The sequence below is a fragment of the Leopardus geoffroyi genome, chromosome A3 (genome assembly GCF_018350155.1).
Source record: "Leopardus geoffroyi isolate Oge1 chromosome A3, O.geoffroyi_Oge1_pat1.0, whole genome shotgun sequence".
NCBI classification, from domain to species: Eukaryota; Metazoa; Chordata; class Mammalia; order Carnivora; family Felidae; genus Leopardus; species Leopardus geoffroyi.
This window is the reverse complement of record NC_059336.1, coordinates 131,717,966-131,731,823: the sequence shown is the minus strand read 5'-3', so window position 1 is coordinate 131,731,823 and position 13,858 is coordinate 131,717,966. Positions and strand designations below refer to the sequence as shown.

Sequence of the window (13,858 nt, the reverse complement as noted above, 5' to 3'; positions counted from 1 at the left end):
TGGGTCCTATTCTGAAGTTGGAACGATGAGGGCAAGGCTTCCTGCCCCTCACCTCCCGCCCCCTGCAGAGAGTGGGTGAGCTGCCTTTCAGGTGGGCCTGGGGTTCGGGACGGCCGGACCCCGGGAGGAACCGTCCTCACGGAGAGCGGGACAGCGAAAGGAGGAGTTGTACAGCGGCCTAGGGCAGAGAGCTCGAAAAGCGATCCCGACGTCGCCCCTCCTGGAAGAGGGGCCAAATAGCCCTCAGTCTGGGCTTTCCCCTCAAGCGGCCCCGCGGCTCATGTTTTTCAGAAAAGCTTGAAGTTGAAGAACGGCCCCAACGACGTGGTCTTTAGCGTGACCACACAGTACCAAGGCACGTGCCGCTGCGAGGGCACCATCTACCTGTGGGACTGGGACGACAAAGTCATCATTTCGGACATCGACGGGACCATCACCAGGTGGGTCCGGCTGTGTCGGGGCCCTGGGGCCTGCAGCCGGCATTTCTGCTCGCGGTCTGTGGCACCGTGTGGGGCCCGTACGGTTCGGTTCCCGGCGTGGTCCTGGGGTCTGGGCCCCTCGCCTTAAACAGCCGCAGTCCGGCCTCGGTGCTCGGTGCTCCATCGGGGCTCCCGCCTCCCTGGTTTTGATGTTCTTGCGGATGCTTCCGAAGCACAACTTTCCGAACGGCCTTTTTGCTTTGACTTAGCGAGTCACGGGCTTGAGGCGTGATAGTTGGAAGGTGCCCTTTCGTGTGTTAACGTACCCCTCCGTGAGCGTCCTCATGTGATTTCTTTCGTTTTGGGCTTTTCTATCCGCAAAGTAAGTCGCGGGTCCTGTTGGCGCCCCTCGTGAGGTATTTCTGGTACAGTGAGCTGGAATGGGCTTTCCCCCCCCCTTTCGGCATGCCCTTTTTATTTTCTTTTTCTCGTTTCTCTGTTTAGGTCAGATACTCTTGGCCACATTCTGCCCACCCTCGGGAAGGATTGGACCCACCAAGGCATTGCTAAGCTGTACCATAAAGTGAGCCAGTAAGTACCGGGCCCTCGCCCCCATCACATCATGGCACGGGCCATGACCGTGAGGGTGACTGTGAAGAGGGGTGCGGGCGGCTCAGGCGGCAGGGTCCGGGCGGGGGGGCGGGTGGAGGTTTCTGAGTACACAAGTGAGTCCCAATCCCGCCGGCTCCCAAGTGTGAGTTCGGTACCCAGAGACGAGAAGGGAAGTGATAGGAGGCTCGAGAATCGTCGGTGGAAGGAGGGTGCTAGCGTTAGGCGGGGGACGACCTGCCGTCCTGTGTCGGGCACGCGTCACTTCACTTACTAGCCTTTCAGAGCTACTGTAAGAATTGATGGCATTAATTCACCGAGAGAGAAACTCGGAGGGTTGAAGTGGTTTATCCACAGGCCCCCGGCCGCTAACAGGAGGTACAGCTGCCCCGGTCTGCTCTGGTCTGTCTCCAGGGTCAGGGCCCGTCAGGGTCTCTCCCTCCCCACATGACTCGTCGCTTTCTCCATCTTTCTGTGGACTAGAGTCTCCCTCATCAGTGAAACCTCTCCCTCCCAGGCTTTCTGTTCTCCAGCCTCTTAAAAAAGATTTTTCTTAACGTTTATTTATTTTTGAGGGAGAGAGAGACAGAGACAGAGACAGAGAGAGAGAGAGAGACAGAGCACAAACAGGGAAGAGGCAGAGAGAGAGGGAGACGTAGAATCCCAAGCAGGCTCCAGGCTCGGAGCTGTCAGCAGAGAGCCTGACGCGGGGCTTGAACTCACAAACCGCGAAATCATGACCTGAGCCGAAGTCGGATGCTTAACCCGCTGAGCCACCCAGGCGCCCCTGTTCTCCAGCCTCTCAGAGCTGGAAGGTGCCTTAGGCCAACCCAGGACAGCCCCACCTTGCCATGGTGGTGGAAGGTGAGGAATCACAGAGTTAGGGGATGTCAGGCCGGAGAACCAGGCTGTGATTCCCAGGCTGAGCCGCTCACCTGTGGCCCGTTGTAGGTGACGATGGGGTGAGAGATGGGCACTCAAAGCCATGCCGGTGCTCTGAGCACAGATGAATGGAGTAGACTTTCCTGCCCCTCATTCATTCGTTCGTTCAGCATTTACTGAGTGCCTGTTGTGTGCTTAGCCCAGGGACAGGTGCGGGGGATGTCATGAGGCAGACACGGTCTCTGGCCTCCTGAGCCTGATGCCGCAGTGAGGGCGGGGTGGCTGGGAGGCGGCCCTCAGCCCCTGGTGGGTTGGAGAACTCGGATTTCTTGGATGCCCGGCTCATCGGTTTGAGCTTACTTCTCCAGATGTCACCCCCCGCAAAAAATCACAAAAGTAATACATGGGTCTTTAAAAAATGCAGAGAAATAAGAAAAGTTAGAGAAATTGGAGAGTACAGAGCTTGTGTCTTCTTCCTCTCTGCCCCGCACCAAGCTGATCCACTCCCCAGAAATGGAGCCACCCGTGACTAGTTTTGTTCTGTCCCGCTGTCCTTAAAATCCACACGCGCTGTCCCCAGGCCCCTGAGACGCACGCGTGCGTGCGTCGTTTAGTAATAGATCTTTCTGTTTCATTACCTGTGAGATCTGCCTCATTCTCCACTGCTGCACGAATCATGTAACATGGGTCAACCATTCTGTATGTAACTAGCCCTCTGTTGACAAACCGAGGAGGTAGTTACCAGTTTTTTCGCCATTTCCCACGGTGATGCACAAAGCACTCAAACGCAGTGTCCATTGTGTGTGATGAGCCTATAAATAAATAAGGACGGCACACGCGGGGGGCGGGGCTGGCGTAAAGCGAATTCCCAGAAGTGGAATTTCTGGTAGGAAGGCGAGAACATGAGCAGATCTGATCAGTGGGGCCAGATCGCCCTCCGCAAAGGTAGGCCCAGCCCGCAGTCTGGCAGACAGCATGTGTGTTGGCCCCTTTCCTCACGGCCTCACCGCGGCTGACCTCTCGCTCGGAAGGATTAAGCCACTGAGGACCTGCCGGGACTCGATGACGCTGAAGACTACATCTGTTTTTAGTTGGAAGAAACTCTCCCGCGTCAGGATACCGAGAAGCTCACGGCCTGAATCATTTTAGGCTTTGGAACATAAATCCTTTCCTCACTGTACATTACAACATAAAAGGGCACAGCTGCATTTTTGTTTGTCCCCCAGAAAAGAGATCTCTGTGGAAAGTCAAGTAGGGTAGCTTACCAGAGAACGCCTGAGCATTTTTTACATTGGTTGCCTAGCGTGAGGTGAGTGAGGGCTGTGGGTGGTGGTCCAAGATGAGTACAGAATGCTTCCTGTATTTTCATTTGGGCCAAGAGGAAGGGGCTTGACGTTTGTTCATTCGCCGAGTTTGATGTGTGTCCTCAGCGGCTCCCACACAGTTAGGTTTCCGGAACAGTCTGCTCACACAGCTCGGCCATGGCCTTCGGGGTTCTGCACGGAGCACCTCCCGGGGGCTCCTTGGCGTGGCTTTCCCCGCCTTCTGCGAGGCCCTTTTTTTCCAGGTTTCTCCCCAGACCTTCCTGCTCTAATCCAGGCCGCATCCCACGCTCCATGCTTCGTTTTCCCATTTTCCCGCCTACGCTCAAATGATGGCTTCTGCCCGGCATGCTCGTACCTCTGATTTTTGTCTCCCCACTTTTCTGCTTGTTGTGCCCAGCTCAGACGCCGTAGTCCTCACGATGCCTCTCCAGGCCAGAGTCGGCGACCCCGGCTGGCTCTTCCCTCCTTACTGAGCTCTTTACTGACACCCAGGGGCCCCGGGTTGGCTTGTTGGCGTCCTGGCGCAGGTCGGGCTCGGTGCGACATTCCCTTAGCTGACTGCTGGTTAGAGTGAACCCCCATGCTGGCCACGCCCCGCCTGCTTCCTCCTCTGGGGTCCTGGGCAGCCGCAGCGGGACAGGTGTGGGGACTGCGGACTGGTGAGAGTGGCGGTGACTCCCTCTTCTCATGAGTCCGTGCTATTCTTTTGATGTCCTCCTGTGATTATCCACAGGCCTAGTGAGAGAGCTCTTTGGCATGCTCTAGGGTTCCAGGAAGGTGATGCTATTTACTTTAGGATTTAGGGGACGGATCACTCTGTCCTCACTCTGCTTTTTTGGAATGTAGGCTGCGCCTAAAATTCTAGCACTGCAGCATCTAACGGGAGAACCAGTCTCGCAGATAGCCGCTTGCCTGACAACAACAGAAAATGAGGGCAATTTTATTTTATTTCATTTTATTTTTGCCAAATGTAATTACTTTTTCGAATACAGTCAGCTGTGAGAAATGGTCTGTGGAGCTGAGTGTTCCCTTGTTCAGCGAGAGGGTGGTAAGGAGCCGGCTTGGTTATTGATTAAGAAGAACGCCAGCCGATAGAAACGGAAGACGTGAGACCCTCCCCTCCCGTTCAAGTATCGGTCAGCGTGCACAAGGGAAGTAAAAGACTCTTCCCTAAGATATCCAGCTCACTGAGCCCGTGGGTCGTTTAGGGGCTAAACGTGGGCAATAGCCGCTCTGATTTTCCGCCTTCCTTGATGGGTATTTTTATAGTGATGGAAGCAGAAATCAACGTGTGTGTGATTTAGCGAGCATGCATGCTCCCGTGTTTTCGTGGGTGGATGGGTTCGTCTGCGGCGTGGAGACTGCTGTGTGAAGCCAGGATTCTGAAAGCGGAAGGCATCATCAGCAGACGCGTTAGGGTCTTTCTTTTCTCCTTTTCGCCGATGTTTTTTTCTCCCACTCCGGGTCTTAGGGGATTGCATTCGTTAATGTCTGACAGAAAGGATGGAGAGTCTGATGGGGAGTCGGGGGGACGGCCGGAATCTGAAGGGGACTGCCCTTCGCTCACCCTGGCCGCTTAGACCTCGTCCCCCACTCCCAGCGTTGGTTTCCTCATCTCTAAAAGGGGAAAATTCAGCCGGGCGGTCCCTGAGGTCACCGCCAGCCCAGAAATGCCGTGCCCGCACGTCGTGGGGTTGCTGTCACAAGTGTGTGTGTCGTGCAGCTGGGCGTTCTTTTCCACGCCCGGCCTCCGCGAGGACCCCCCGGATTTAGCGGACTCTGATTGTGAATCTGCTGCACGCCAGGGGCTGTGCCGGTGCCTCTCCGTAAGGGAGCTCGGGATCCTGTAGCAGCGGGTGATGGGGACCCTGTAAGGATGCAGGGAAGGGGACGCGCGGTGAGATGCAGATTTCTCAGATGGAAGTGAGGGAGAGATTAAATCTGATTGGAGGGGCGAGAAATCCAAGATGGTTTCAGCGAGGAGGCCCGGAGCCGAGGCTTCTTGGGTGGGCAGGGTTTCAGGGTTTAAGAGAAGGGCACTCGTCACAGGGGGAGGCAGGGCGAGAGGAGGTGGGGCTGAGAGCCAGGCCGGAGTGAGCACGGTGGGCGCGGAAGGGAGGCTCTGGGCAGGGGACCTCGGAGGAGGCCGGGGTGAGGACAAGTCTGAGCTTGGCCTACAGCCTTCCATCCTGAAGGGAGCGAGCGGTTATCCTCCCTCTGGGCCTGCAGACGGGGCTACAGGGCCCCTTTTTTCTGCAAGAGTGCTCTCCACCGAGGGCGATTTTGGCCCCCAGGGACCCATGACAATGCCCGGAGCCCCTTTCTGGTCGCCATGCCTGGGGTGTGTCGAGGACCCCTAGCAGGTGGAGGCCAGGGACGCTGCTAGACGTCCAACAGGGCGGCCTTGTCGGGGCTTCTGCCCTGCCCCCCTGCAATGATTTATCCAGGCCAAGATGTCAGTGGTGGAGAAACGTCCGCCTAGACGCTTCTCTTGGCAAATAGCCCCAGGGGTGATCTTTCCAAGCTACTTTAATATCTGCCTGGGCCAAGTGTTTTCAGAGAGATACAAGAGGCTGAGACACATGGAGAAACCGTCAGTGGGACGCCGGGACGTCCTCTTTCTTTTTGGCTCTGGTATCTCCCGAGTCCTGTTGTAGTTGCCGAGATCTCAGGGGTAAGTGTGACCCACGTGTGTGTTGCACGTCTGTGCGCACGCTTTCCTCGGGCAGGCTTCGTCCTTCCCTTCCGGGGAGCCCACAAGTCCACCTTTTTTGCAGTCAAGGGTAGGTCTCCCCACCTGCCCATGCCCGAAGGGCAGGGCTATGCCGGCCCCGTGTGCTCCCGGAGCTCAGGCGAGGCGTTGGTGGGAGCAGCACGTCCTGCCCTTCTGAGTGAGGAGTGAGCAGTCTTACCCCCCAGGGGCTCCCTTGAGAGTAAGCTTTGGTGACTCGGCGTCACCTGAGCATTTGATGGGAGCGCTTGGTATTTCAGGTGGCTTTCGTGGGGGCGAAGCCTCTGCCATCAATAAGCAATTCCCCCCCCCCCCCCCCCCCCCCCAGCTCCTCCAGGAGTCTTGGCGCTGATTTTCCAGCCAAATTTAGTAATGGCCTTTGAAGCAGAATACTTGCCTGGTGAGAAGGAGGCAGTGAGTGGCCTGATCAAACCCTGAAATGTATCAGGAAATCAGGTTTTGAATAACATTAGCATCTCAAACCCCTGCAGGTGGCCGCTTTTAGGACTCCGATGTGAAGAGCTATATACAGAAAGAGTGGGTATTTTTTTTTAAAGACTGCATTAATCAGAGAGCTAAAATACAAAGATGTTTGAGTAAAAAGGTTGCTTGATTTTAAGCCGCATCCCTGGATTCCAGACAAGCTGGTATTTCTGGATTCTCTCCCTCTTAAAACTTTCCTGTTTCTTGGTTTTAAAGGACGTATTTACTTATTTATTTAAATATGAAATGTCTTGTCAGATTGGTTTCCATACAACAGCCAGTGCACGTCCCAACAGGTGCCCTCCTCAATGCCCATCACCCACCCCCGCCTCCCTCCCACCCCCCACCAACCCTCAGTTTACTCTCAGTATTTAAGAGTCTCTTATGGTTTGCTTCCCTCCCTCTCTAACCTTTTTTTTTTTTCCTTCCCCTCCCCCATGGTCTTCTGTCAAGTTTCTCAGGATCCACATAAGAGTGAAAACATGGGATCTGTCTTTCTCTGTAGGACTTATTTCACTTAGCATAACATTCTCCAGTTCTGTCCACGTTGCTACAAAAGGCCAGATTTATTCATAAGCAAGTCTAGAGATGAGCCCCTTAACCGGCATCAAATGTTCATGCTGGAGGACTAAGTCAGGGAGAAGTGGGCAGCTTGTATTCTCTCATTCAGCAAATATTTACTAAGTGTCTGTAACTTGCCAGGCACTGTTTTTGGCCCTGGGGTTACAGCGAAGCATGAGACCAAGTCCCCGCCCTCAGGGGGCTTATGGATTAACAAGAGACCACCTTCAAACCAGGAACTATACTGTAACATTAGTGATGGGTGCCATTAGGGAGACTAAAGCAGAGCAAAGGTTTTGTCGCTGAAGTGGGGATAGGGGAGCGTGTGTTTTACTTTTTTTTTTTTTATTTTAACGTTTATCTATTATTGAGAAACAGAGACAGAGCATGAGCAGGGGAGGGGCAGAGAGAGGGGGAGACACAGAATCCAAAGCAAGCTCCAGGCTCTGAGCTGTCAGCACAGAGCCCGACGCGGGGCTCGAATGCAACTTGAACCTTCAAACTGTAAGATCATGACCTGAGCTGAAGTCGGCCGCCCACCCAACTGAGCCACCCAGGCAGCCCCCGTTTTTTTTTTTAAACAATTTTAAAAAAAAGTTTTGTCGATGCTTATTTATTTTTGAGAGAGAGAGAGAGAGAGAGAGAGAGAGAGAGACAAACAGAGCATGAGCAGGGGAGGGGCAGAGAGAAGGGGAGACACAGAATCCAAAGCAGGCTCCAGGCTCCGAGCTGTCAGCACAGAGCCCGACGTGGGGCTTGAACTTATAAACCGCGAGATCATGAGCTGAGCCGAAGTCCGACGCTTAACCAACTGAGCCACCCAGGCGCCCCGGGAGTGTGTGTGTTATTAAATAGGGGGACAAGGGAAGGGCCCTCTGAGGAGGTGATGTCTGAGCAGAGATCTAGGTGAGGTGAGGGAGTGAGTAAGCCTGGGGTGTGGGGAACAGTGTTCCAGGCAGAAGGAACAGCATGTGCAGGTGCCCAGTGCAGGAATGAGCATGGCGCCTCGGAATGAGCAGGGGCACCTTTCTGGCGAGCGGGAGTGAGGGAGTATATGGGGTTGGAGAGAGCGATGGGGACCAGGTCTCACTGGCCTTGTGGAGTTTGGATTGTGTCTGAGAGAGACGTCGAGGCTCTTCAGGGTGTTGAGCATGATGTGAGTGTGTTTTGAGGTTTCTTTCTGTGTGCAGACTTAGTGTGGGGGGGGGGTGGGAGCCGATTCAAGCTGCCGCGGGAATAGAGGTGAGAGGCCCCGTCCCGGTAGCAGGGGACTCGGGGGTGGTTTGGGGTCCTTGCTGGGGTGGAGTTGAGGCAGTGGGGGTGGGGGGGGCAGTGGTCATGAGAAGTAGACTCCCAGGTGGCCCTGAGGTTTGACCTTTCACCTGGGCCAGCGAGAGCCACTTACTTGCTCAGCGAGGACGCGGCAGGAGCGCCCGTGCACATTTGACTGTGGGCACACCGCGTCGGGGGTACGTCGTCTGTCTCATTAGTGACGGGGCGGTTTGTGGTTGCACGTATTGGCCTGGAGCTTAAGAGAGGCGTCTGGACTGGAAGTATAAATCTGGAAGGATGCCAGGTATAGATGGTGTTTAAAAAATGTTTAGTGTGGGGCGCCTGGGTGGCGCAGTCGGTTAAGCGTCCGACTTCGGCTCAGGTCACGATCTCGCGGTCCGTGAGTTCGAGCCCCGCGTCGGGCTCTGAGCTGATGGCTCAGAGCCTGGAGCCTGTTTCCGATTCTGTGTCTCCCTCTCTCTCTGCCCCTCCCCCGTTCATGCTCTGTCTCTCTCTGTCCCAAAAATAAATAAACGTTGAAAAAAAAAAATGTTTAGTGTATTTTATTTAGCCCAATACATACATGGAAACCATTACCGTTTAAAATCAATATAAAAATTACTAACGGGAGATAGCTTCTGTTTTTTTACAGTAAGCCTTTGAAACGTGGCGTACATTTTATCTTAACAGTACATCTCGTTTTGGTCACTAAGCTTTCAAGGGTTAAAACGAGGGAAATGCAGTCCTGCTCAAGCAGTAAAGTTGTATGTCATGGAAGAATTGGCCTGCGATCTGTGTTTCATTCCCAACCGCTGTTGGCACCCAACGTGTGGGGCTGTCGCACGAAGCAGTTCTGAGATTCCCTACAGGCGCCAATTCAGTTCATTTCTGACACCGGCTACCCAGAGGTAGGGTAGACCCCACAGGTTCGGGGCCCGGTCCAAAGACACCTCCCACTGCGGATGCCAGCCGCGAATAGGAGGTCCCCAGTTTATCCCCACTTGTGCCCAACTTGGCTACAGATCAGGGGTCCCCACAACCGCCTCTCGGGTTTAATAATATGCTATAAAGGCTCACAGAACTTAGGCAAACACTCGGGTTTATCCTACAGGATACAAATGAACAGCCGGGTGCAGAGGCACATAGAACGATGTCTGGAAGGGTCTCGTCTCCACGGGGTGGGGATGTGTCCCAGCACGTGGAGGCACTCAACCTGCCTCTCCCCACCCTGAACCCCATTGTTGAGGGGTTTTGTGTAGGCACGGTTGATTAGATCATTGACTGTTGGTGATTGAATTCCATCTCCAGCCCCTCTGCCTTGCCCGGAATTTGTGTGCATGGGGCGGGGGGGGGGATGGGTGGGGGGGGGTTGGTGGATGAAAGTTCCAGCCCTCCGATTGCATGGCTGGTTCCTATGGCAACCGTGGCCCCCCTCATCAGCATAAACTCAGGGGTGTGTGGAGGAAGGGGCTTGTGTTGGATAATAGGTGTCTGGTCACTCAGAAAGTCCAAGGGTCTGGAAGCTCTGTGCTGGGACCCGGGGATGAGGACCACAGAGATCTGTATCGTATCACAACATCACAAATAGTGCACACCGCTCCGGTTTGTTTGTGGCATTCAGGGCCGTCGGGGAGTGGGTGTGATCCTGCGGGGAGTGAGGCGGTGAGGACCCCAGGACTCAGGCACCTAGAGCCTGGGTGGAGACGGGGCCCAGGCCTATCTGGGAAGAGCCGGCTGCTGCTGGAAGCAGACTGGGGGCGGTGGGGACCGGAAGCCGGGGGACGGAGGCACTGCAGAGGGAGGGACTGTCACACGTGCTGGGTGTGCCACAAAGTCTGTTCCTATGCGGCGTCGCAGGGACCTGGGGCGGGGGGGGCTAGCAAGGCAGGGGACCGAGTCCGCTTGGAGCGGGGTGACGCGGGTGGAGAAGTGTGGTCAGTGCAGACACACGGCCGAGGGAGCGGGTGACAGGGATCGGCGCGGAGAAGGAAAACCCAAGGCGGTGGTTGTGTTTAGGACGAGATGAGAGGGGGCGGGGGGCTGGTACGTATTTATGTGCTTTCGGGAATCATCCCGCCGAGGGGAGGATTTGATGGCGTGTGTCGGGGGCGGGGGGACGGGCTCCGTGCTGCGGTGCACCTGCAGGGGCCCTGTGCGCTGGTGGCTGGGTGGCCTTTGCGGGGAGCAGGGACCCGGAGGATGAGCAGTGCAGGGGCAGGTAGCCCGGCCAGTTTGCATAGAGCCTCAGCGTCTCCAGCATAAAGCGGAGGGAAAAGCCCTACCGAACGGACTTGCCGTGAGGATTAAACCAAGTGAGGGACGTGGGCTCGGTGAGGGACAGCGTAAAGCATTCAGGCTTCCCTCTCAGTGCCAAATAGTGTTGTATAGGAGGTGGCCTTCTGCTGGTGAGGAAGCTTGCAGCAAATGCGCATTCTTTCTTCGAGAAGCACAGGTCAGGGTGTGTGAACGCGGAGCGGTTCGGTCGCGGGATGCCGTGACACCCGAATGCTTTGTCTCTTTTGCAGAAACGGATATAAGTTTCTCTACTGTTCTGCCCGTGCCATCGGGATGGCGGACATGACGAGGGGCTATTTGCACTGGGTCAACGAGAGGGGCACGGTGCTGCCTCAGGGGCCCCTGCTGCTGAGCCCAAGCAGTCTCTTCTCGGCCTTGCACAGGTATGGCGCTCGCTTACGCACCTCCCGCCCCACATCTGCCGGCCAGTTCCGCCCCCGCCCCTCTTCCCTGCAAGTTTTTGCAAGCATAGCCTCTTAACTGGTCTGCCCTAGCCCATCTCCTGAGCCACAGTGGGCACCAGCAGCTTCGTCCTAAGATGCAGGTCTGGTTCTGTCACCTCCTCCACACCCTTCTTCAGCTCATCGTGGCTCTCAGGATCAAGTCCACATTCATGAGCTCGGGTCATGACTCTTCCTGACTTGCCCCTGGCCTGCTTTGCAGTTTTTGAAACTCGTTCTCCAGAACAGAGTTCTCTACTTGAAGCCTCCAGTGTGTGTACATGCTGTTCCCTCTGTGTGGGCAGCTGTCCCTCCACCGTGGCCGGTCTGAGTCTTAAGGATTCTGAGAATCAACTTGCATTCTGTCTAACCGGGGGCCTGGACCGGGTTAAGTGGCCCCTCTACCAGCCGCCGCCTGGCCCTGGTCTCCCAGAACACTCACCCTTTTTGGGAGTGCTGGTTACGCCGTTTGTTTTGTTTTGTTTTTAATTTTTTAAATTTATTTTGAGAGGGAGGCAGAGCGAGTGAGCAGGGGAGGGGCAGGGAGAGAGGAGAGAGAGGGAGAGAGAGAGAAGCCCAAGCAGGCTCTGTGCTGGGAGTTGCGAAGCCTGACGTGAGGCTCAGTCTCACAAACTGTGAGATCATGACCTGAGCCGAAACCAAGAGTCAGACGCTCAACTGACTCAACCATCTAGGAGCCCCAACACTGTTTTAATGGCCCTCTAACGTCGCTAGCCAGCCCCTGATTACCCTTCTCCCTACACCACCCCCTTTCCCGCCACAGCCGCGTTCAGAGAAGCCGGGCCAAATTGAGTCTGGCCTCCTGGCGTTGGAGAGGAGAACGCTGGGCTTCCCGGTAGCTTGAGACCCAGGACAGCCTCCCTGACTGCTCTCAAAGCACAATCTACTGTGGTCGTAATAGGACGTTGGTCCTGTCAAAGGCTGGTTCTAAGTATCAGAGAATTCTGTCTTCAAGACCCAGTGACAGGCTTTGGTATGATTCTGCCTCAGTTTGACGACCCGATAAGCTGCTTGCTGCCGCTGACCATGCAAACGACAGAAACATCCAGATGGGCCCAAAGCGCCATATTGGCTCCTCCCAGGGTATTTTTCTTCAGCTCTGTGGATCCCTTTTCTTTAAAAAAAAAAAAAAAAATTTTTTTTTTTGTATTTATTTATTTTTGAGAGAGAGACACGGCACAAGTGGGGAGGGACAGAGAGAGAAGGAGACAGAATCCGAAGCAGGGTTCAGGCTCTGAGCTGTCGGCACAGAGCCCGATGCGGGGCTCGAACTCACGGACCGTGAGACCATGACCTGAGCCGAAGTCAGACGCTTAACCGACTGAGCCACCCAGGCGCCCCATCTGTGGATCCCTTTTCTATCACAGCTTTGCTTTGTGTGATTTGTAATTTTTTTTTTTTTTTTCCCTGTAGTAAAAGATCTCGCATTGAAACTTGTAGTTTCTGGGCAAGAAATTTGGGCAAAACCTATGGATGCCATAGTGCATTTCAGATCCTGAGAGCTGTCCTGACAGTGTAGGTCTGGGTACAAATCCAGACTTGAGTGAAATGAGGTCCTTGACTTATGTCGACACTTTGTAGCAAGCTACTCATTATCAGGTATTAAGTATTGAGGATTTACGAGGGAAGGCAGAGTGTTGACATTATTACTCTGATATCCTACCACTAAATATATGTTTAAGGTAATCCTTTTCATTTTTTCCTCTTATTTAAATACCACTGTCCAAGATCTATTACCTTTTCCTTGTGAGGACTTATTAAACCAAACCAGGAAACCTCACAATGTGTGTGCCCTCTCAGAGGACAGAGATGATGGTCACAGCCAACAGCCTGTTCCTTCTAATACTACTTTCCAGCCCGAGCTGTTCTGGGTATTAGCTGCCCTGCAGATTTTCTAGAATTGACGGGCAAGTCTGTGTGAGCCACAAGGACCTTCCCTAGCAAGATGCTTTCATTGGGTGCAGGCCTTCTTTTTTTTTTTATTAAAAAAATTTTTGTTTGACATTTATTTATTTTTGAGAGACCGAGAGAGACAGAGCATGAGCAGGGTAGGGGCAGAGAGAGAGGGAGACACAGAATGGGAAGCAGGCTCCAGGCTCCGAGCTGTCAGCACAGAGCCCAACGCGGGGCTCGAACCCACAAACCGCGAGATCGTGACCTGAGCCTCAGTTGGACGCTTAACTGACTGAACCACCCAGGTTCCCCGGGGGCAGTTTTGATTGTACCACCTGGGTCTAAATTGGAATGAAGGAAAATAAACATTGTGGGCAGAGCACGGTCTGTAGGGACAGCAGAGAGGGTTCTGAAGTGAGGACGGAGGACCCCCCCCCCCCCCCAATCTCTGATGCTGCCTGGAGACTGATTGGTGGTGTGGCAAGTGGTGCTTCCCCTTCCTGGGTCTGTTTCCTCACCTGCCAGATGGGAGGGTTCTGTTCGATGATCTCACGTGTCCCTTCCAGCCCTGAAATGCTATGATTCGAGGAAACGTGTCTGAAAAAAAGAAGCCGATGGAATCTGTTTCACACACCTGATCTTTTGGTTCAGGAGCTTCTTCTTTTAAAGTAGAAATTGGGGGCGCCTGGGTGGCTCAGTCGGTTAAGCATCCGACTTCAGCTCAGGTCGTGATCTCGTGGTCCATGAGTTCGAGCCCCGCGTCGGGCTCTGTGCTCACAGCTCAGAGCCTGGAGCCTGTTTCAGATTCTGTGTCTCTCTCTCTCTGACCCTCCCCATTCATGCTCTGTCTCTCTCTGTCTCAAAAATAAATAAAGGTTAAAAAAAATTAAAAAAAAAAATAAAGTAGAAATTGGCTTTGAGTCATGT

General features: G+C 54.3%; 1 protein-coding gene across 11 annotated transcripts in view; it reads left to right on the top strand.

The window, feature by feature from the left end:
• LPIN1 (lipin 1) overlaps positions 1-13,858 on the top strand; it is a 130,632-nt gene that overhangs the window by 107,748 nt on the left and 9,026 nt on the right. For 10 of the 11 annotated variants that reach the window (XM_045447687.1, XM_045447690.1, XM_045447693.1 and 7 more), the window contains 3 exons: positions 292-440; positions 924-1,010; positions 10,808-10,960. In XM_045447687.1, the coding sequence (XP_045303643.1) occupies positions 292-440; positions 924-1,010; positions 10,808-10,960 (389 nt within the window). The remainder of the gene's footprint in view (positions 1-291; positions 441-923; positions 1,011-10,807; positions 10,961-13,858) is intronic. The other variant, XM_045447691.1, reaches the window with a different exon arrangement.